The sequence below is a fragment of the Eptatretus burgeri genome, chromosome 1 (genome assembly GCF_056783735.1).
Source record: "Eptatretus burgeri isolate ZD-2024b chromosome 1, Ebu_testis_v1, whole genome shotgun sequence".
NCBI lineage: Eukaryota > Metazoa > Chordata > Myxini > Myxiniformes > Myxinidae > Eptatretus > Eptatretus burgeri.
Genome location: NC_140961.1, coordinates 128,995,209 through 129,020,355, shown reverse-complemented (window position 1 = coordinate 129,020,355; position 25,147 = coordinate 128,995,209). Strand labels below are relative to the sequence as shown.

The 25,147-nt window shown below is 42.8% G+C and overlaps 1 protein-coding gene across 4 annotated transcripts in view; it reads right to left on the bottom strand.

Annotated features, from left to right (window-relative positions):
• CFAP58 (cilia and flagella associated protein 58) overlaps positions 1-25,147 on the bottom strand; it is a 178,135-nt gene that overhangs the window by 636 nt on the left and 152,352 nt on the right. For 3 of the 4 annotated variants that reach the window (XM_085897517.1, XM_085897509.1, XM_085897526.1), the window contains 2 exons: positions 4,064-4,183; positions 2,720-2,853 (listed from right to left, as the gene is read on the bottom strand). In XM_085897517.1, the coding sequence (XP_085753643.1) occupies positions 2,720-2,853; positions 4,064-4,183 (254 nt within the window). Of the gene's footprint in view, positions 1-2,719; positions 2,854-4,063; positions 4,184-25,147 lie in introns of those variants that run through there. The other variant, XR_015062292.1, reaches the window with a different exon arrangement.

Here is a 25,147-nt window from a genome sequence, read left to right as displayed (position 1 = left end):
ATGATGAAATAAAATAAACGTATTGTAATCTTTGTTGCCACCAAATTATGAGGTGTCATATGCTTGCTGTTCTGGTACATTCATGGACAATTCTTGACTAATTTGTCTTTTTAGGTAATAGCAGTCATCTGAACAAACAAAATAATTTTTAAATTAATAAGGATTTTGAAATTTATCAGGCAAGTATAATGAAACTGTTACATTAAAAAAAATCTGCATTTTTGTCTTTCACTATATGAGGAAATATTGTTGCGGGGCCGGGTATCGGCTGCGAGCACGACCGCTAGATGGAGCAGTAGGGTCGACTCTACCGAACACCCGGAATCTAGATCGTACCTTTCGCAAAATTCCAAAAGGTAAGGGTCCCTTACAGGACCGTTAATCGTGAATAAATCAACCACGTGGGACAGGGTTATCTGCCAAACTTCAAAATACCTAGAGGCCCACGTGGCGAACTACCGAGTATTCACGCCCTTGACGTAGCTCGAACGGGACGAGCCGAAACCGTGCTCGACCCGTGCGTAACCCGAGCGGACGGTTACCGAGGTCCCTTCGGTCCGAATGCACCCCTACTACGGCAATAACGGCCTTTTTTAATTCCCCAACACGCACCATACAAAGCCAATGAAGGAAAGGACGAGGACGAGCTGAAACACATTCAACAAATGGAGATTTATTTACAATAGTGTGTGAGGGGAACACATAAAGGGAAGAGTTATCTGACTATAAGAAATGCAGTATGTACAAGGCAAAAAGCATGAAACAGTTCCTACTTAAAGACGGGTACACAGACAGATGCACACCCAAAATAAACGAAATGGACCTTCCCGCCTCGTGCGGTCTTCGACATCCAGGATCGGTGGGACTCGAACCCGCAGCTCAATGCCGCTGCAAGCACCGGGTACGGAGAACAGCGTGGGGCTCCCGCATGCTTCTCCTGCACGTGACGAGCCCAAAGCTCGCGACGAGATGAGAGCCAGAAGACCAGCAGCGACACGAGACCAGAAGACGAGATCAGAGCAGACGCCGGCGACAGGACGAGATGAGAGCAGACGCCGGCGACAGGACGAGACCAATCTCCTCCCGTTTGTCCAAAAATCACCACCCTTTTTTCTTGGAGGGAGGGGCCTCTTTCCCTGACCACTCGCCTCTTGATTGGTCGGAACCATCGTGTGATTCCCTGGCCACCCTCCATTGGACAGGCGCACGGTAGGCGTGGAAACTCCCACCCTTCTGGGCGGAGTCCCGAGCGGAGGCGTTTGTGGCTCCATCCACCTCCTCACCTCTGGCCGCGTGCTTAATGGCGATCGTGTTGAATCGGAAACGGGGAGGGTGAGACGCCTGCTCCTTGCCAATTGGCTAAGGAGGGATGCCATGCCCCAGTTAGACTCTGCCCACGTGCGCGCTTGCTGGCGAGCGCGCTAAGAATGCCGCGAGCAGAGTGTTGTTGCTGTGAGAGCGAATATGTAAAAATCATAACTATAAAAATAACTCAGCGCACGTACATTTAATTCCCATTAGACCCAGGGGATGGATTATAACTAGAAACACATATTTACCGATATAACTGAGCTACGGGGATCTGAATGTTGAGTGCAGTAAGGTTCCAGATTTGCAACAATATGTGTAGATAAGACAATTGGCCTTAAAAGCTGATACACACGTTTCTCAAACTAGAATACAGTACAAGATACAGTATGTAGGTTTTATAAACTGAAAGTTGGTAATACTGTGCTAACCGCAGTGGAAAGCAAACTAACACTGACGTTTTGGGGATTGACCCTCTTACTCCAATGAAGGGATAACTGCCAAAATGCCAGCTGCTCAAGGTGGTTGGCATATCTTTGTCAATCAACTCTCAATTGAGAAAACCTACAATTTGAAATATCTTCTGACACAGACTGACACTGAGCTTGACAAAGTTTAGTATTCCTTAAACTACCATATAACCCGATGATACTTCACGTTCTTAGATTAAGAACTGGAACTTACAGGATCGATGGGAAATACAGAGGGGTGCAAAATAAAAGTTTGAGTCCACTTCAGTCAATGCCAAGCTTTCTCAAATCACAATTTCAAACACGAATTTGTCATAATATTGAAGATATGTATCCATATTCTTTAATTTATTGGAGTTATTATTGTCTTAAAGGCACTTTGCCTGAACAGAATAAATGAAGGGTGAATACATTTGAGACAAAGATAAAATTTATGTGAGCAGTCTGATTATGCCCTGGAGTGCATTGCACACTGTTGGGAAAAGATTGACTGAAACATAATCCATAAACTGATAATTAAATCAATCCCAAATGGAGTTGAGGCAGTTCTCAAGGCAAAAGGGGATCACACTGATTTATTGATTACACATAAAGACAGATTTGATTTTTCCTTTAATTATAGTGCTGTTACATCCTGAAGAGTTTATGAAAATCCCTTCAAGGTGCTTTTGGTTTCATATTACAATGATTTATTTGGTTATCACGTCTTAATTCATAAATTTCCTCCTGGACTTATACTTTTGCACCCCACTGGAAATTACCAAATCGGCAAATATTACAACATAAAGTTTTTGAATGTTATAAAACTTTGTAATTGAAAACATGATGATGTTGGAAGAACAAATGGTGCAATTTTCAGGCAAATTGAGTGTGAGGAATGTTGAAAATAAAATTAGATCGCCGAGCAACAAACAAACAAACACAATAGCAAGAAGACTTACTTCTCTTGCTGTTCCTTTCGTTTCTGTGCAAAGTACTTCTTCTTGCTATCTTGTATGTTGTGGTTGAGACGCTCATTGTCTGCTTTGTATTCCTGACACTGCAACTCGTACATGTTGAGCTCGGCTGCCAGACTCTACACAGGGCAAAAGAACAGTTTAGCAAATAAACTCTCCAACAGGCATGAATAGGTGTGCTGTTTACTCTGCAACACTGCAGGCATAATTCTTCTTTCTTTCTGGTGCTCTGTCTTGATGTACATTAATTGCTGCCAAAACAGCCCCACGGCAAGGATTACATTGGGTAGTTTGTTTTTGCTTCCCACTGGTAATCAGGGTAGGATTTTGCAATTTGTTCAGGGTGCTATCGAAAACTCTCCTACTTTTTTCAAAGCACACCATGGGATCTTTAACGTCCACCGACTATTGCTGGCAGATGGAAAACCCAGTTTAACATCCAACCAAGGGTCATCACACACATTGATGGCCTTGCCTGAGAAAACTCGACTCACTCGTTCCCGTTGTTTCCCGCCTATGGAACCAACTTGCACATTCTCTTCAATCTCATGCTACCCTCCAGGTCTCCAAGACAGCTGTCCATCATCATCTCAGATCATCCTCCATCTGAAAGCATGATGTTTTCTCCCCCTGTCAACCCCCCACTCCCCAAGCCCATCTCTTTCCTTCCTGAGAGTTTGCTCCCGATCCATCTTGTCCACCCTGTACATCCTCCCCTACCTCTAATTACTCCTCACAACCCGTTTTTGTCAGTCTCCCTCTATTTTGTCCCTCAACCCTGCTGTTGGTCCCCCCCCACCTCTTTCTACTGTTCCTTTTGCTCTGTTGCATCCTTATCCATTCTGTGTTCTAGGTCTCCCATGAGTCTTGACTTTGTATGCAAAATACCCACCCCCCAAAAAGCAAAACAAACAGCAAACAGAAACACCAGGAGGACAGTAAAGTTTACAGCCAGGCTGAGATTCAAACCCAAGCAAGACAGCTCAGAGACGAAGGTGCGTACTACCAGGCTACCCTGCCAGCATGCAAGCATAGTCTTCCATCTAAGTACTAACAAAATAAACACTGAGATGAGGTAGAACAGGAGGAAATTGAGGTGAACAGAATGCAAAATTTCTTTAAAACCACTATTTATAGGGCTGTGTGATTATGATACCTGATAATGGATTGTGAGTGATGGTCGATATCTAATATGATAATAAAAACATTAAAAATAATAAATTGTTTCACCATTAAAGGAGAGGAGCAGTTGCAATGAGAGTAGAATGTATGTGTCAAAGAATTGAGATCTGTGGTTCTGTTTTGGTGCTCTGTGTTTTGTGCTGCTACCTTCATCTGTTTGGTCTTTTTGCGCAGCGCCTGCTGGTATATGAGCAACTGTTCTGCTACTTCTGGTCCAGGCTGACGTGCTTGGGTGTTCTTCAGTTCCCTATAAAGCTTTTCCTTTTCCTGTCAACATACAGTCATTAGACTGGCACATTATTTAATGTCAGACTATTTGTTTGTTTCTTTACATACTGTATAGCTTTATAAATCAGACTTGTGATATGATGTTAAACTTATGTAATGTTTTCATTGTAACATTTTTAACAGTGATATGAAAATAAGTAAGATAAAATTTAACAACCATAAAAATATATAAAATTCACTTCGATGCGTAATAGTTGGTTCAAGTGGATGTGGGAAAATGTATTTGCTTATAAGATGATCCTTACTCCCAAATAATTTAGATTATAAAAAATTTAATAATTTTCACAAGGTCAAGTTTTCAACCAAGTTATCAACTGCCCACACAAGGACTTCAAAAAGAAGATATTGTCGGTATATTTAAACTTTACATATTTCATTGCAACTTTGAAAAGAGCAGGTCACTGAGTGCTGGTGCAATGGCCTCATTCTAAATTATTTCCCTAATCTATGGGGAACCTGCATGGGAATCGTAGCCATTTCCCCAGAAATTATGCAAATTAGCAGTCAAGTGCAGCACACAATCTTGATGACAACCTGCCAGCGTGCAAGCATAGTTTTTATTATCCCGCTCCCCCGGAGGGAGGGAGCGGGATATTGTAATCGTCCGGTAAGTTTGTTGGATTCGCTATATATGCTAGATATCCTTTATTGTCGGGTTTTCCGTGTGTGTGTGTGTGTGTGTGTGTGTGTGTGTGTGTGTGTGTGTGTGTGTGTGTGTGTGTGTGTGTGTGTGTGTGTGTGTGTGTGTGTGTGTGTGTGTGTGTCTGCAACGCGAGGCTCCACAGCACAAACCAGCAAACCGATTATTTTTCAAATGGTAGTCCTTCAAAAATAGAGTGCCTATTTACTGTCATTTTTTTATGAGGAGTGCCAGTTGGCAAAATACGCAATAGGAAAAATCTTGCCAAGCAGAGGAACAATTGTATGTGAACCAATACGTCTTGGCAATGAATCTTCATCGGTGGATCGGTCAGAATGAAAAGCATAGTATAGTATCCAGCGCTTCGATCCTTGCGAATCCCTCGTCGCCTACCGGCTTGTTATCTTGCCAAAACGAAGTTTTTGCAAGATATGTCAGTCAGCTTGTATGTTTTTTTTATCTTTTGTTTTGTTTTTTTTGTTTGTCTGTAATCACGTATAAAAAATTCTGCAGAGCACAGTTATCATTGGAAATTTTTGTAACTTCACATATCAGAGGCCTATAGAGGTCCCTTTCAGTGCACAAAATTTTGAAGGTCAAGGTCAAAGGTCAAGGTCACTTTGTCGCAAATCAGGGGAGTCAACGAAACCCTTATTTTTTGAGTAATTTTGATCGGATCGTCTTCAAACTTCATGGGAATATAGTTCATGGTCTGGCGCTCAGCTGATTCATTTTTGGTGGCGATTGGCCTTGACCTTCATGTTTTTTTTTTCTTTGGTCTGTAATCATGTATAAATCACTCTGCAGATCACAGTTATCATTGGAAATTTTTGTAACTTCGCATATCAGAGGCCTATAGAGGTCCCTTTCAGCGCATAAAATTTTGAAGGTCAAGGTCAAAGGTCAAGGTCACTTTGTCGCAAATCAGGGGAGTCGACGAAACCCTTATTTTTTGAGTAATTTTGATCGGATCGTCTTCAAACTTCATGGGAATATAGTTCATGGTCTGGCGCTCAGCTGATTCATTTTTGGTGGCGATTGGCCTTGACCTTCATGTTTTTTTTTTCTTTGGTCTGTAATCATGTATAAATCACTCTGCAGATCACAGTTATCATTGGAAATTTTTGTAACTTCGCATATCAGAGGCCTATAGAGGTCCCTTTCAGCGCATAAAATTTTGAAGGTCAAGGTCAAAGGTCAAGGTCACTTTGTCGCAAATCAGGGGAGTCGACGAAACCCTTATTTTTTGAGTAATTTTGATCGGATCGTCTTCAAACTTCATGGGAATATAGTTCATGGTCTGGCGCTCAGCTGATTAATTTTTGGTGACGATGGGCCTTGACCTTCATGGTTAGCGCCTAAGGTCAAACATATTTGACGCCAAGGTCAAATTTTCAAGTTTTAGGAACCATATCGTGTAGTACATCAAATTGAACACCTCAATGAGTGCTTTCTAGATATGTCAAGCTTGAGACATTATGACGTGATTTGGTGACGTTATGAGGAAAACGCATATTTTTCATGGTTACTCTGTAGAATGATTCTCATCGGAATCTCTCGTAGGCAGATATTCCTCAAGGAGTCGCTCCTGGTGGATAGCAGCTCTGTTCACCTCAGTGTGACCTTAAAGAAGTCACACGTGGTCACCTTTTGGCAAGATACGGGTCACTCTGCGGTTGACATTGGTTTATTTGTTTGTCTGTCTGTCTGTGAGCAACTTTATGGCAAAACGGCTTTAGCAAACGCTATCAAATTTAATCCACAGGTGGGCAATGAACCTTGGACGACCCCATTAACCTTTGGGTCCAATTGGATCAAAGGTCAAAGCCAAGGTCACGAAAAGATCAAAATCGTTTTTCGCTCATAACTTCGTCAAAAATGATCTGATTAACTTCAAACTAAGCTTATAGTGAACCTTATTATATTTGTCACTTATAATCCTACCCATTCCTACAGTGAAAAATGCATATTTGTGAAGATCGGTAGGGTCCGAAGTTTTGGGGGTCATGGTCATCGGTCAAAATTACAAATTTTCTATGAAAACTAAAACATGGTTATGAAAATACAACTTTACGGGAAAACGGCTGGCTCAAACACTGTCCAATTGTATCCACAGGTGGGTAATGAACCTCGGACGACCCCATTAACTTTTGGGTCCAATTAGGTCAAAGGTCAAGGTCAGGTCACGAAAAGGTCAAATCGTTTTTCGCTCATAACTTTGTCAAAAATGATCTGATTAACTTCAAACTAAGCTTATAGTGAACCTTATTAGGGTACCCTGTGAGTACAGGGTACCCTATTGTTTTTCTTCTGTTTATTATTACGCATTATTAGGGTACCCTGTCAGTACAGGGTACCCTATTGTTTTTCTTCTGTTTATTATTATTATTATTATTTTTCTTTTTCCGCCGGCATTTTGCACCCTTTTTCGCTTTAAAAATCATTTTCTCTGGGATACTAAGTCCGATCGACACAAAATTTTCACCACAGTATGTATCTTTTTTGATAGCACAATCACGTTATAATTATGACGTCATTGGTCACGTGGTACGGTCGCCATCTTGAAAAAAGCGATAAACTTTGGACGTCTGTATCTCGGAAACCATGCAATGGAAAATTTTTTCGCTTGATACATTTTACTAAGCTCCCTATGGGGAACACGTGTGATTTTTCGTGACGTCATAGGTGAAGCGATATTCCGGTGAAAATTCGTCAAGTAGAACGCCATATAGGAAAAATCTGAAAATTCTTGAGCGTCATCTACTCCTAAAATCATCGTAGAAAAAAATTTTCTTGACGTCATCGATGACGTAATTCGGCCGCCATCTTGTTTTGAAAATATTTTTTTAAAAAATCTTCTTCTCCAGAAGGGCTGGACAGATTAAGGCGAAACTTTACAAGTACATTCCCCCTGAGGTTCTCTTTCAAGTTTGTTAATTTGTTGTTGATACGTCACATGGTTTGGCGGCCATCTTGAAAAAACCCTAAAACCTTCAAACATCTTCTTCTCCAGAAGCGCTGGTCCCATGAAGGCGAGATTTCACAACTATATTCGGGACATGTATGCGATGCAAGTTTGTTAATTTCAAAGTGATAGGTCACATGGTTTGGCCGCCATGTTGGATTTAAGAAAAATATTAAATAATGTTTTCTCTGGTATTTCATAAGCCATCGAAGCGAAAATTTGCAACTGCCTTCCTCCCTCAACTCTGCATACATGGTAAAAAATTTTTACCTCAGATGTCACATGGTTTGGCGGCCATCTTGGATAGAAAAATAGACCTTATCCGATTTTCACGAAACTTCACACACTTGTTCGGGTCGACGATGGAAAGCAGAATTTAAATTTATGATATCATAGGTCACAAGGTTCGGCAGCCATCTTGGATTGAAAATGAATAAATTTTAAAAATCTTCTTCTCCAGAAGGGCAAGACAGATTAAGACGAAACTTCACAGATATATTCCCCATGAGATCCTTTCTCAAGTTTGTTAATTTCTTCTTGATCGGTCACATGGTTTGGCGGCCATCTTGAAAAAACCCTAAAACCTTCAAACATCTTCTTCTCCAGAAGCGCTGGTCCACTGAAGGGGAGATTTCAGAACTATGTTCGGGACACGTAAGGCGATATAAGTTTGTTAATTTCGAATTGATAAGTCACATGGTTTGGCCGCCATCTTGGATTTAAGAAAAATATTAAATAATGTTTTCTCTGGAACCGCTTAACCAAACGAATCGAAAATTTGTAATTATCATCGAGAGGGCATTATGCACGCATGATAAAAATTATGACGTCACACGTCGCATGGTTTGGCGGCCATCTTGGATAGAAAAACGCACCTTTACCGATTAACACGAAACTTCACAAACGTGTTCCAATACCCAGTTGGAAGCAGAATATAAATTTCTGATGTCATAGGTCACATGGTTCGTCAGCCATCTTGGATTGAAAAACAATATCTTCAAACGTCTTTTTCTCTGAAACGGCTGAACAGATCCAGGCGAAACTCGACCACTATGACCGCCTCTCCATGCCGAATAAAAGTTCCCAGCCGCTTTTGAGGTACGACGCAACGTTTGGCAGCCATATTGGATTGAAGGAAAAATATTAATTAATGTTTACTCTGGTACTACTGCATCAATAAATGTGAAACATCACCTTTATGGTGCAACAGTCATGCGGAATGAGGGTTTGAAATTTCAACGGGATCGGGCCCAGGGTTTGGCAGCCATGTTGGTTTTAAGAAAAATATTAAATAATGTTTTCTCTGGAACTGCTTAACCTAGCGAAGCGAAAATTTGCACTTATCGTCTACAATTGTGTTTGCACATGTGGTGCAAATTATGACATCACAAGTCACATGGTTTGGCCGCCATCTTGGATTGAAGGATAAATATTAATTAATGTTTACTCTGGAACCGCTGCCTCTGTATATGCGAAACTTCACATTTATAATTCAGGTGACATGCGAAACAAAAGTTTAAAATTTCAACCTGATCGGTCACACGGTTTGGGAGCCAGAATTATTTAATTATTTGAATCTAGAAGCCAGTAATAACGAAATTGAATGTTTTGTGCTGCCCGGTTCAGAACTCGTCTGTTCCGCGCCCTCTCGAAGCAGGCCTGTGTTTGTATCACTATTAAATAATGTTTTCTCTGGCACCACTTATCCTTTCAAAGCGAAACTTTGTGACTGTCATCTGCAGAAAGTCCCATGTTGTATCAAAAGGCGGACGGACTGGGTACCCGGTCATCACTGCCAGCAGTTATAAAGTGGCAGTTCTAGTTATTAGGGTATCCAGTCAAATGGACTGGATAACCTATTGTTTTTCTTCTGTTTATTATTATTATTATTTATTTTTATTATTATTTTTCTTCCGCCGTAAATTTGCAAAATTTCCAGTTTTTTTCGCTTTAAATGCCATTTTCTCAGAAATGGTAAGACCAATCGACACAAAATTTTCACCAGATATGTATCTTTTTTGATAGCATACATAATTGATAATTATGACGTCATAGGTCACGTGATACGGGCGCCATCTTGAAAAAACAGATCAACTTTGGACCTCTGTATCTCGGAAACCTTCTAGTGTAAAAAAATTTCGCTTGATACATTTGAACAAGCTCCCTCTCGGGTATACGTGTGATTTTTCGTGACGTCATCAGTGAAGAGGTATCCCAGTAAAAATTCGTCAAGTAGAACGCCACATGGCAAAAATTTGAAATTTCTTGAGCATCATCTACACAAAAATTCATCGTAGAAAAAAAATATTTTGACGTCATCAGTGACGTAATTCGGCCGCCATCTTGTTTTTTTGTGTTTTTTAAAAAAAATCTTCTTCTCCAGAACGGCTGTGCAGATTGAGGCGAAACTTTACAGGCACATTCCCCCTGAGGTCCTCTTTCAAGTTTGTTAATTTGTTGTTCATACGTCACATGGTTTGGCGGCCATCTTGAAAAAACCTTAAAACCTTCAAACATCTTCTTCTCCAGAAGCGCTGGTCCAATGAAGGCGAGATTTCAGAACTATATTCGTGACATGTATGCGATGCAAGTTTGTTAATTTCAAAGTGATAGGTCACATGGTTTGGCCGCCATGTTGGATTTAAGAAAAATATTAAATAATGTTTTCTCTGGTATTTCATAAGCCATCAAAGCGAAAATTTGCAAGTGCCTTCCTCCCTCAAGTCTGCATACATGGTAAAAAAATTTTACCTCAGAAGTCACATGGTTTGGCGGCCATCTTGGATAGAAAAATCGACTTTATCCGATTTACACGAAACTTCACACACTTGTTCGGGTCGACGATGGAAAGCAGAATTTAAATTTATGATATCATAGGTCACAAGGTTCGGCAGCCATCTTGGATTGAAAATGAATAAATTTTAAAAATCTTCTTCTCCAGAAGGGCAAGACAGATGAAGACGAAACTTCACACATATATTCCCCATGAGGTCCTTTCTCAAGTTTGTTAATTTGTTCTTGATCGGTCACATGGTTCGGCGGCCATCTTGAAAAAACCCTAAAACCCTAAAACCTTCAAACATCTTCTTCTCCAGAAGCGCTGGTCGGATGAAGGGGAGATTTCAGAACTATATTCGGGACACGTAGGCGATATAAGTTTGTTAATTTCGAATTGATACGTTAGACGGTTTGGCCGCCATCTTGGATTTAAGAAAAATATTAAATAATGTTTTCTCTGGAACCGCTGAACCAAACGAATCGAAAATTTGTAATTATCATCTACCATCGTGTATGCACGCATGGTAAAAATTATGACATCACACGTCACACGGTTTGGCGGCCATCTTGGATAGAAAAACGCACCTTTACCGATTAACACGAAACTTTACAAACGTGTTCCAATACCCAGTTGGAAGCAGAATGTAAATTTCTGATGTCATAGGTCACATGGTTCGTCAGCCATCTTGGATTGAAAATGAATAAATTTTAAAAATCTTCTTCTCCAGAAAGGCAAGACAGATTAAGCCGAAACTTCACACATATATTCCCCATGAGGTCCTTTTCTCAAGTTTGTTAATTTGTTCTTGATTGGTCACATGGTTTGGCGGCCATCTTGAATTTACCTTAAAACCTTCAAACATCTTCTTCTCCAGAACACCTAATCTGATCAAGGGGAAACTTCACACCCCTATTGCACATGAGTAGCGAATACAAGTTTGTTAATTTCTAATTGATAGGTCACATGGTTTGGCAGCCATGTTGAATTTAAGAAAAATATTAAATAATGTTTTCTCTGGAACTGCTTAACCTATCGAAGCGAAAATTTGCGTCTGTCATCCTTCCTGATATCTGCATACATGGTAAAAATTATGAGGTCACAAGTCACATGGTTTGGCCGCCATCTTAGATTGAAGGATAAATATTAATTCATGTTTACTCTGGAACCACTACTTCTATATATGCGAAACTTCATATTTATAATTTAGGCTACATGTGAAACAAAAGTTTAAAATTTCAACCTGATCGGCCACGTGGTTTGGCAGCCAGAATTATTTAATTATTTGAATCTGGTCGCCAGTAATAAGGAAATTGAACGCTTTATGCTGCCCGGTTCGTAACTCGTCTGTTCCGCGCCGTCTCGAAGCAGGCCTGTGTTTGTATCACCATTAACTAATGTTTTCTCTGGCACCGCTTATCCGATAAATGCGAAACTTTGCGACTATGATTTAAGTCTCACGTTGTGTCAGTTGTGTCAAAGGCGGACGGACTGGGTACCCGGTCATCACTGCCAGCAGTTATAAAGTGGCAGTTCTAGTTTTTATTATTATTATTTTTCCGCCGGCATTTTGCACCCTTTTTCGCTTTAAAAATCATTTTCTCTGGAATACTAAGTCCGATCGACAGGAAATTTTCACCATAGTGTGTATCTTTTTTGATAGCACAATCACGTTATAATTATGACGTCATTGGTCACGTGGTACGGTCGCCATCTTGAAAAAAGCGCTAAACTTTGGACATCTGTATCTCGAAAACCGTGCAATGGAAAAATTTTTCGTTTGATACATTTTACTAAGCTCCCTATGGGGAACACGTGTGATTTTTCGTGACGTCATAGGTGAAGCGATATACCGGTGAAAATTCGTCAAGTAGAACGCCATATAAGAAAAATCTGAAAAATTTTGAGCGTCATCTACAACAAAATTCATCGACAAAAATGTTATTTTTGACGTCATCGATGACGTAATTTGGCCGCCATCTTGTTTTTTAGTGTTTTTTTTTTAAAAATCTTCTTCTCCAGAAGGGCTGGACAGATTAAGGCGAAACTTTACAGGTACATTCCCCGTGACGTCCTCTTTCAAGTTTGTTAATTTGTTGTTGATACGTCACATGGTTTGGCGGCCATCTTGAAAAAACCCTAAAACCTTCAAACATCTTCTTCTCCAGAAGCGCTGGTCCGATGAAGGCGAGATTTCAGAACTATATTCGTGACATGTATGCGATGCAAGTTTGTTAATTTTGAAGTGATAGGTCACATGGTTTGGCCGCCATGTTGGATTTAAGAAAAATATTAAATAATGTTTTCTCTGGAATTTCATAAGCCATCGAAGCGAAAATTTGCAAGTGCCTTCGTCCCTCAAGTCTGCATACATGGTAAAAAAATTTTACCTCAGAAGTCACATGGTTTGGCGGCCATCTTGGATAGAAAAATAGACCTTATCTGATTTACACGAAACTTCACACACTTGTTCGGGTCGACGATGGAAAGCAGAATTTAAATTTATGATATCATCGGTCACAAGGTTCGGCAGCCATCTTGGATTGAAAATGAATAAATTTTAAAAATCTTCTTCTCCAGAAGGGCAAGACAGATCAAGATGAAACTTCACACATGTATTCCCCATGAGGTCCTTTCTCAAGTTTGTTAATTTCTTCTTGATCGGTCACATGGTTTGGCGGCCATCTTGAAAAAACCCGAAAACCTTTAAAGATCTTCTTCTCCAGAAGCGTTGGCCCAATGAAGGGGAGATTTCAGAACTATATTCGGGACAGGAAGGCGATATAAGTTTGTTAATTTCGAATTGATAAGTCACATGGTTTGGCCGCCATCTTGGATTTAAGAAAAATATTAAATAATGTTTTCTCTGGAACCGTTTAACCAAACGAATCGAAAATTTGTAATTATCATCAAGCAGGCAGTATCCACGCTTGGTAAAAATTATGATGTCACATGTCACATGGTTTGGCGGCCATCTTGGATTGAAAAACGCACCTTTACCAATTAACACGAAACTTCACGTACGTGTTCCAATACCCAGTTGGAAGCAGAATATAAATTTCTGATGTCATAGGTCACATGGTTCGTCAGCCATCTTGGATTGAAAAACAATATCTTCAAACATCTTTTTCTCTGAAACGGCTGAACAGATCCATGCGAAACTCCACCACTATGACCGCCTCTCCATGACGAATAAAAAGTTCTCACCCCCTTTTGAGGTACGACGCAACGTTTGGCAGCCATAGTGGATTGAAGGAAAAATATTAATTAATGTTTACTCTGGAACTACTGCATCAATAAATGTGAAACATCACCTTTATGGTGGAACGCTCATGCGGAATGAGGGTTTGAAATTTCAACGGGATCGGGCCCAGGGTTTGGCAGCCATGTTGGTTTTAAGAAAAATATTAAATAATGTTTTCTCTGGAACTGCTTAACCTGGAGAAGCGAAAATTTGCACTTATAGTCTCCCATCGTGTTTGCACATGTGGTGAAAATTATGACATCACAAGTCACATGGTTTGGCCGCCATCTTGGATTGAAGGATAAATATTAATTAATGTTTACTCTGGAACCGCTGCCTCTATATATGAGAAACTTCACATTTATAATTCAGGTGACATGCGAAACAAAAGTTTAAAATTTCAACCTGATCGGTCACACGGTTTGGGAGGCAGAATTATTTAATCATTTGAATCTGGAAGCCAGTTCTAACGAAATTGAATGCTTTGTGCTGCCCGGTTCGTAACTCGTCTGTTCCGCGCCCTCTCGAAGCAGGCCTGTGTTTGTATCACCATTAAATAATGTTTTCTCTGGCACCGCTTATCCTGTCAATGCAAAACTTTGCGACTCTGATTTAAGTCTCATGTTGTATCAGTTGTGTCAAAGGCACTTCTGGGTACCCGGTCATCACTGCCAGCAGTTATAAAGTGGCAGTTCTAGTTCTATTTGTGACTGAAAATCCTTACAATCCCACAGTGAAAAATGCATATTTATGAAGATTGCTAGGGTCCGAAGTTTTGGGGGTCATGGTCATCGGTCAAAATTACAAATTTTCCATTAAAACGAAAACATAGTTATGAAAATACAACTTTACGGGAAAACGGCTAGCTCAAACACTGTCAAATTATATTCACAGGTGGGCAATGAAAGTCTAGAGTCAAAATCGTTTTACGATCAGAACGTTTTCATTTATTTGTTATTTAATATTCTTGTTGAACAAATAAACATAACACAGAATATAAATTGAAAGAATATTTCATTGTTTATTAACAAACACAAATAACAAACCGTTCTCAATACTATATTACATATAGCACACACCTATAATATGGACTGTATATATTGTAACTGTGAAAGTGAAATTATTATTTATAGTATGGACACGGTTAGCTGTATACTAGAGGCCAAGTATATCTTAAGTTTATTTTGTTTATTGGCTTTCATTTGACATCATGACCTTTGACCTTACATGGCCTTGAAAGGTCAAAATCATTTTACGGTCATAACTTCGTCAAAATGGTTTAATTGACTTCAAACTAAGACTAAAATATTCCTTATTCTATTCCTTATAACACTGAACAACAAAAATTTTTTACTGGAGATGTGTAAAGTGATTTAGACTAATTTGGGTACGCTGATTTCAAAAATCATAACCGTTTTGCTGTATCACGTCAGGATTTTCAGTAACAGAAATATTCCCATTGCCTAGAAGTCAGGATTTCAATGAAATTTACAAAAATTCATTTATTCATTTATTTCATCATGAATGCTTAAAATTATAGAAATTACAGAAAAACTCCACTAGAATGTAATTAAAAATGCTTTAGGCATTTGGCTTTGCGTTTGTGCTGCTCTGTGTCAGTTTCACGATGCAGGAACCAGCAGAAATCGCCCATCATGTTCGGGTTGTGCCGCCCTTGGTAACGCGTCTCCATGAGTGAAATCTCTTGGTGGAATCGCTCGCCGTGCTCGTCCGAGACTGCTCCCAAGTTGTCAGGGAAGAAGTTCAGGTGCTGGTGTAGGAAATGGATTTTCAGGGACATCCTGGAGCCAAGTTTCCTGAAGGACTCCAGCAGCTGCTGCACTATTTCTTCATAGTTGTCCACGCGCTCGTTCCCCAAGAAGTTGTCCGTCACAGCTTTGAAGCTCCTCCACGCTGCCAGCTCTTTGGGGTTTAGAGTTGTCGGAAAAGTTTCGTCCTTCATAATCTGTCGGATTTGCGGTCCAACAAAGACACCAGCCTTGATCTTGGCCTCCGACAAGGTGTTGCCAAACTTTTCCTTGTGGTATAAAAACCCACGCCCATTCAGATCCATTGCCCATACAAAACTTTTCATCAAGCCGAGCTTTATGTGGAGTGGTGGAAGGAAAACCTTGGCTGGGTCGACAAGGGCGACATGCTTCACGTTGTGTCAACCAGGTACATGCTCTTTTCGCTCTTCCCAATCTTTCTTCGTCCAGTGATTCTTGTCGTCTCTGCTATCCCAGAGACAAAGGAAGCACATGTATTTCGTGTAGCCTGACTGCAGCCCTAACAACAGCGCCACCACTTTCAAGTCTCCGCAGATGTGCCAGTTGAAGTCATTGTACTTGATGGAATCAAGCAGCTGCCGCATAGTCTCATAGGTCTCTGTCATGCCGAACGCGTGAGCCAGTGGGACTGATGGTTTCTCGTTGCCATTGTGGAGCAAAACAGCCTTCAAGCTGTTCTTCCCCGAGTCGATGAAGAGGCGCCAGTCTGCAGGATCGTGATCACACCCAAGTTCTTTCAACAGACCGTTGATGTCACTGCAGAATGTCATCGTGTCTTCCATCTCAAAGAACTCAGCCATGTCTCTGTGACGTGCTCTGAACAAGGATATCTTGGTGTTAGGTTCAAGTAGATTCCACTGCTGCAGCCTTGATCCAAGCAGCTCTGCCTTCGCCTTTGACAGCGAGAGATCTCTTACAAGATCATTTAAGTCTCCCTGGTTCAGAAGGTGTGATTCTTGAGTGTCGGGTTCAAAAGGTTCATCATCACCATCCTCTTCACCACTGCTTACAGCTATGTTCTGATCAGCTGGAGGTGTTGGAACGGGGTTCTCGTCATCATGAGGCACAGGTTTACGAGCAGAGACGCAGTCAGCGTACTTGATGTGACCTTTATTCTTCTTGTTGAAGCCGGCGATGCTTGTGCAGCAGAAATAACAATCATCATGATGATTCTGCGGCTCACGCCATATCATGGGCACCGCAAATGGCATGCTCGCGCGCTTGCCCACCAACCACTGAGTCAAGGTTGTGTGACAGCTTGTGCAGCAGATGTGTGGTGCCCAGCTCTGTTCTTGGTCCCCCACCTTACACCCGAAGTAGTGAAAGTAGGCGGCCTTCATTTTCACTGCTGTAGATATACTTCGCTGTTGATCTTTTTTGGTATACCGACCACAGACATAACAGAAGTTGTCAGGATGATTGGTACAGGAACGCCTACTCATCTTTATCTGAAAGAAAGAAATATAACACAAGATAACAACAATTGTACGAAATAGACATGTTAAAGACATATGTAAATTTCATTGAAATCCTGACTTCTAGGCAATGGGAATATTTCTGTTCCTGAAAATCCTGACGTGATACAGCAAAACGGTTATGATTTTTGAAATCAGCGTACCCAAATTAGTCTTAATCACTTTACACATCTCCAGTAAAAAAAAATTTTTGAAATTTGTTGTTCAGTGTAATCAACATTCAGGTAAAGAATGTATCAAATTTAAATTTGATCCCCAAAATAACTTTATGCCTTAAATGGGTGGGATTTGTTGTGCCTGGCACCACTTGTTTATATTTATATTCGAACAGAACATTTTTTCTTCTTCATATATTCAGCCTTCCACAAAGAGGAGAGGCTATTTAACTTCCCAGCTGTTTGGCAATGAGTATGTGAGTACAGAGGCAGATCTACTTTCATCACACCATTTTAAAGCCTTTTTCCCTGAGTAGGGGTCAGTTTTTTCGGGCTCCAATCATGGTACCCTTTCTTGTGGCAATGTTTTCTGCCGGAAGCCCTTCCTTACGCCAACCCTTTAGTCGCCTTCGACACGCAGGGATAATTACCAGTAGGTGCTCATTTCGCTGACCTCGGAAGGATGACAGGCGGAATCAACCTGTCAGGTTGATTTGTGCAGGAATGAAAAAGGGTTATAAATTATTAATTTAAAACATATACTGTGTATATATATATATATATATATATATATATATATATATATATATATATATATATATATATATATATATATATATATGTTTATATATATATATATGTTTATATATATATATATATATATATATATATGTTTATATATATATATATATATATATATATATATATATATATATATATATATATATATATATATATATGTTTATATATATATATATATATGTTTATATATATATATATATATATATATATATATATGTTTATATATATATATATATATATATATATATATGTTTATATATATATATATATATATATGTTTATATATATATATATATATATATATATATATATATATATATATATGTTTATATATATATATATATATATATATATATATATATATATATATATATATATATATATATATGTTTATATATATATGTTTATATATATATATATATATATATACATATATATATATATACATATATATATATATATATATATATATATATATATATATATATATATATATATATATATATATATATATATATATATATATATAGAAAGATAGATACATATATGAGGCCCTGTGAGGAGGAGTGATGTAAGTGACATTTTTAATGATATTGTTACGAATTTGGGAATTCGATTGCACACAACATTCAGGTTCCTTTAGTCAGTTATGTCGATAAGTGCTTGTTCCCTAGATAGTTCACCTTCCATTGTTTAGTGGGCAGAAATCGATTAGATGCACTGTGATTTAATTTAGTAGTTAGTGAGCGATCACAACACAAAGGAAGACGCCCCTCCCCCTCTTCTGCGAAGAGGAAGAAGAGCCCTCCCGTCCTGAATCACGGGATGTAAACAACTCCCTCCCACCCGTGGTTGAGCGGGTGGGGGGGGGGATGGAGCACGAGGGGATGAATCATGCCGGGAGCGGGGGGAGGGGGCGGAGGAGGCTAAGGAAGAGATTCTCTGCTGGTTGTGCAGTAGACCTTAAGGTTCTGCTTGGCTTGGGTTAGGGAGGAGGCTTTTTGAAGGCTTTCTGCTTTGGCTTGGCTTTTAGTTAGCTTTTTGCTTCGGCTTGGATTTTAGCAGGCCTTTGGTTCTGCTTGGCGAGGGTTGAGATTTTCTGCTTTGGTGGTTCAGTGGGCCTTCGGCTTCTGCTTCGCTCGGGTGGAGACTTTTTGGAGAGCTTTTTGCTTCGGCCTGGCTTTGTTTGTAAGAAAGAGGTGGTTCGCTTCTTGGGCTCTGCTTTGTTCATCGGAAGAGAGTTGAGCTGGTTGCTCGGCTCGAGCTGCTGGTGGTGGCTTCTTGCTCTTGGTTCGTGTTGTGAGAGGCTTTGTTCATCGGAAGAGAGATGAGCTGGTTGCTCGGCTCGAGCTGCTGGTGGTGGCTTCTTGCTCTTGGTTCGTGTTGTGAGAGGCTTTGTTCATCGGAAGAGAGTTGAGCTGGTTGCTCTGCTGGCTCTTCTTGGTTCATGGAGCTCTTTGTTCTCCGCTTGGTTCCTGCCTTGGTGCGACTCATCGGCCTAATCTTGGAGGTGGTTCCTTGGGGAAGTGACGCATCGACGGGAATGGTCGGCCCCTCGTCAGACCAGCACGTGTTCAGAAGAGCGAGAGGATTTGCTGGAGCTCGGGAAGGATCGCGGCTCACGGCGATTGGATCCAGCTCGCTCTCGCTGGAGCCCGGGTCCGAACAGCTTGAAGACCACACGAGGTGGAGACGTTCGAGATAGGTTCGAGCCTCACTGGCAACAGCGGATTCCCCACGGATGGTGAACGTCTTCTCATCTCTACTGCCAGTGAAGCAGTTCTGGGTTTCAGCTCATCTATCCTCTGAGCTGGAGTCCATTATTAAAGGCAACAGCCACCATTTCTTGGGTGTGTGTGTGTGTGCGTACGTGTGTCCGTGGGCCAGTCTTATAAGTAGGAAACTGTTAAGTGCCTGTGTTGTATTTGCTTCACATTAGAATAGATCTCGGCTGAAGGATTTTTTGCTCGTGTCTTTTTCCCCATCCCCCCATTCATTGCATTTCCTGTGTTCAAATAAATGTCCCCATTGTTAAATGTCACCCGCTCGTTGCGTCCCTTCCTCTCATTGACTGCCATGAAGCGTTCGGAATGTTAGCTGGTTTTTAACACCGATAAGATAATTGGGAACGACGGGACTTGGCGATATATAACCGCTCGGCAATCGCATACGAAAACGAGCTGCGTAAAGCGGCTCGTTTTCGTGCAGGTCCCGTTGAGGTGTAGATCCCCGGCATTTCTGTCTGCGCGAATAATTAGGTATATCGATAATTCGGCGATTGACCCTGTAACGCGTGGACAGAAGAGTTGGCTGATCTATGGTGTTATAAAAACACCCGTAGCTGGGTTTCGGCATTGATCCGGAAGCTACGACTGGATTGCTCGTTCGGTGGGCGCGTGCGGCCGCAATTGGGCTGAGGCGGTCGTCCGCACGCCGAACGGGCGAGAATCTACAACGATATGATGATGAGCTCGGATGATAGGGTAAGGGTTAAAATAGTGCTATATGGCATTAACTCAAAAATGGCTGATGTGTCCCTTACATCACTCCTCCTCGCAGCGCCTCAAACATGTATATATACATATATATATATATATATATATATATATATATATATATATATATATATATATATATATATATATATATATATATATATATATATATATATATATATATATATATACATCATATCCTGGTGTTGGCGCAGTGGTTAGGGCAGCGGCTTGGGATCCAAAAGGTACTGAGTTCAAGCCCCGTTGGGCCACTGAATAAATACACCAGGGGGTTGGCTCAGCCTGTCATCCTTCCAAGGTCGGCGAAATGAGTACCAGTGCACTGGGCCGGTGAATACCCCGGTTAAAATAGGTGTACCATATCCCTGTGTTGTAAGAGGCGACCAGGGTTGCGTCAGGAAGGGCATCTGGCATAAAACATGTGCCAAATCACTATGCGGATCATACGGATGATCCGCTGTGGCGACCCCGAACGGGAGCAGCCGAAAGAAGAAGAAAAAGAAGAAGAAAAAGAAGAAAAAGAAGATATATATATATATATATATATATATATATATATATATATATATATATATATATATATATTGTTGCGGATTCGGTCCGCCGGCGTGCTGACTGCCACGTAACTCGAATCGCGGCACGTCGCTCACCAGACGGACAATCCAGTCGTGACCCTCTCGGACTAACGCCGGGAACCAGTCACGGGTGGACCTTTCGGTCTCACCGCGATCGAGCCAATCAGCCCCCGCGTGGGATAGGGTTGCTCGCCAAATTCGACCTACCTAAGTACCCACACGGAGGGTAGACCGGGCGATCGCACCTCGCCGCAGGTCGACTTCGGACACGGGCCACTTAAGCGACCCGTTCCGTACTATCGGGATAACCGAGCGGTGTTATTCGTCGACCTCGACGGTTCGATTAATTATCGGGCGTATTCAGCCCACTACCAACCCTTTACGTGAAGCAAGATGAGGATTCAATGAAAGAAATGACGAAGCGAAGCGGGAAACAGTTCAACCCAAAGCACATTTATTGCGATGAACGGAAAGCACACATATTCAATTCCACCAAAAGCACATAGAAAAGGAAAAGAAACACAATGCAATTTTACACAAAAAGCAAATGCGACAATGCAGATCTAATACCGATTACGCGAGCACACGGCAACACTTATACAATTTTACTTCACAGACGGCGCCGACAACACATACCCAAAACCAAGGAAAAGAACACCCTCAAAGATGAGGCGGGCCTGAGGCCGAGACTGGGTCGGGCCTACCCGTCTGGTGATGAGACGCGGAGCGGCGATGGTGCCTCAACTCCGCGGGCCTCGCGGACAGTGTCTGGTAGGGGGTGGGAAAGGGGCCCCCTTGGTCGCACTATCTCAGCGCGGGGGGAAACAGGAGGGGGTTGCTGATGCTCGGGGGAAAGGAGGATTTCTACTCTGTCTCGAGTCCCGCGACGAGCGTGTCCACCTCGACCAGGTCGCGCCGTCGGCCTCCCTGGTGTGCAGCTCCCGGCACGACACGAGCACCCCCTCGTCTGCCCTCGCCGCCTCTCCACAGCTCCGTCCCCTTCGCTCCGACTCCAACGCACACGACGACGACCAACTCCTTCTTGCTTCTTCTTCCCAACTCCACCGACTGCGAAGTCTTAACTCCGCTCTACTGACGAACGCGGTCGCTTATATCAGCCCCGTGGCTTCGCTCTCTCATCTTTGACCCCCTGCCTTCGACCTTTCACCTCGCTCCCCATTGGCCCGAGAAAAAGTGGGCGTGAATGCTTTTTGATCCATAAATTTGCATATATCGATCGCCCTCCAACGCCCCGGAGGCGGGGCCAAATCGCCCCTCGCTCACCGATTGGACGGAACAAAAGTGGGCGTGTGTCGTTTTTGATCCGTTTTTGAAGTGGAAAATCCGTGGTTTTGTCCACGCTGTTCGGCGCGCGTCCTGCACGAGTCCAACACCGGTACCCACAAGCGGCGCAAGAACGGTGGCGATGCGACGGTTGCGAGGTGTGACGGGAAGGTCGTGGCGGTTGTGGTGAAGCGGCGTTGTGGTTGGTGGTTGATGTTGTGACTGGTGGTGGTAACAATGGCGATTGGTCCAAAATAAAGATAGTAAAAGAAAAACGGCTATCCTGAAGAGTCGCAGCACACATAAATGACATGTATTCCCACTAGACAACGGGTTTGGGCCTAACTACACATATACTTACCGAGATACCTCACCTAAGGGACCTGAATGGTGGTTTGCGAATTTGGTAACCACAACAATATATATATATATATGTGTATTGTTGTGGTTACCAAATTCGCAAACCACCATTCAGGTCCCTTAGGTGAGGTATCTCGGTAAGTACATGTGTAGGTAGGTCCAAACCCGTTGTCTAGTGGGAATACATGTCATTTATGCGAGCTGCGATTCTTCAGGATAGCCGTTTTTCTTTTACTATCTTTATTTTGGACCAACCGCCATGATCACAACCACAACATCAACCACCGACCACAACCACCGCTTCACCACAACCGCCACGACCTTCACGTCACACCTCGCAACCGTAGCATCGCCACCGTTCTTGCCCCGCTGTGGGTACCGGTGTTGGACTCGTGCAGGGCGCACGTTGAACAGCGTGTACAAAATCACGGATTTTGTGCTTCAAAAACGGATCAAAAACGACACACGCCCACTTTTTGCCGTCCAATCGGTGAGCGAGGGGCGATTTGGCCCCGCCTCCAGAACGATCGATATATGCAAATTTGTGGATCAAAAAGCCTTCACGCCCACTTTTTCTCGGGCCAATGGGGAGCGAGGTGAAAGGTCAAAGGGAGGGGGTCAAAGGCGAAGTTACGGGGGGATAAAAGGACGGTGTTCGTCAGTCAGAACGAGAAGGAGAACGAGAACGAGAAGGAGTCGGAACGGAGGGGACGAGTGTGGAAGTCTGGAGCCCGAAGCCTGCAGTGGCTGGAGAAGCTGAAGAGAGTCGGACGAGGGAGGGGGTGCTCGCGTCGGTGCCAGGAGCTGCACGCCCGAGGGAGGCCGGCAGCGCGACCTGGCCGAGGTGGAGACGCACACCAGGGATAATAAAGATCCTCTATACCCCGAGCATCAGCAACCCCCTCCTGTTTCCCCCCGCGCTGAGATAGTGCGACCAAGGGGGCCCCGTTCCCACCCCCTACCAGACACCGTCCACGAGGCCCGCGGGTTGCGGGGCCATCGCCGCTCCGCGTCTCATCACCAGACGGGTAGGCGCGACCCGGTCTCGGCCTCAGGCCTGCCTCATTCTTGAGGGTATTTCTTTTCCTTGGTTTTGGGTATGTGTTGTCGGCGCCGTCTGTGAAGTAGAATTGTATAAGTGTTGCCGTGTGCTCGGTAGTCGGTATTAGCTCTGCATTGTTTTCGCTTTTATATTTGCTTTTTGTGTAAATGGAAGTGTGTTTTCTTTTTTTTGTGTGCTTTTGGTGGAATTGTATTTGTGTGCTTCCCGTGTGCCGCGAATAAATGTGCTTTATTGTTGAACTGTTCTCCCGCTTCGCTTCGTCTTTTCTCCCATTGAATCCTCATCTTGCTTCACGTAAAGGGTTGGTAGTGGGCTGAGTACGCCCGATAATTAATCGAACCGTCGAGGTCGACGATAACACCGCTCGGTTATTCTGATAGTACGGAACGGGTCGCATAAGTGGCCCGTGTCCGAAGTCGACCTGCGGCGAGGTGCGATCGCCCGGTCTACCCTCCGCGTGGGTACTTAGGTAGGTCGAATTTGGCGAGCAACCCTATCCCACGCGGGGGCTGATTGGCTCGATCGCGGTGAGACCGAAAGGTCCACCCGTGACTGGTTCCCGGCGTTAGTCCGAGAGGGTCACGACTGGAGTGTCCGTCCGGTGGGCGACGTGCCGCGATTCGAGTTACGTGGCCGTTCGCACGCCGGCGGGCGCGAAATCCGCAACACTGGTGTCAGGTCGTGCGATACAAATTCATCGCCCTCCTCTCGGCACTGGTATCGGAGAACAGGAAAACGGGCTCTCCTGTCTCCGGCTAAATTCACGGGAATCGGTCCAGGGGTGAGAGAAGCGACCCCCGATTCCCTCCAAATTACGAGCGATTCAAATTAACCCTTCACGAGAAGCAAGATGGCGTCTCAAGGCGAGCGGGTGCCGGGTGGATTAGGTATGTGTAATAGTAATGTAGAATCCATGGTCCAGGATGGAATCCCCGTGCAGGAAATGTTGATTGTGCAGGAACACGGACTCGCCCAACTGAACCCAGGGCCCGAGGTGGGTGCGGCAGCGGCCGCGGTGTATGACACCTCCCCCCCCCTCTCCACCAAGACCCTTCCCCAACCCTTGCCGAAACGGCTCAGCTGAGTGCATCCAACATGGCCCAGCTATGCGCCATGCTGGCGGCAATGAACAAACAAATGAATGAAGTGAAAACGACGATGGATGCGAATACACAAAAGATGGATACAAATACAAATGAAATGAAAAACGAAATGAACAAGCAAATGAATGAAGTGAAAACGACGATGGATGCGAATACACAGCAAATAAACGGAATGGAAGCAAACATGAAGGAAGAAATGAAAAAGTTCCGGGGTGAGACGCAGAACATGGGCCGATGCCTGCAGGCGGGCATGAAGGCCGTGACAAAGGAAATAATAGTTGAGACAAGGGAGGTAAAGGGTGAAGAGTTGGCAGAGACACGGGAGATAGAAAAAAGAGGAAAGACTACACGAGGAAGACGGGGTAAGTGACGCGCACACACACACGGAGGTAGTGGAGGATAATGGGGGTGAGCT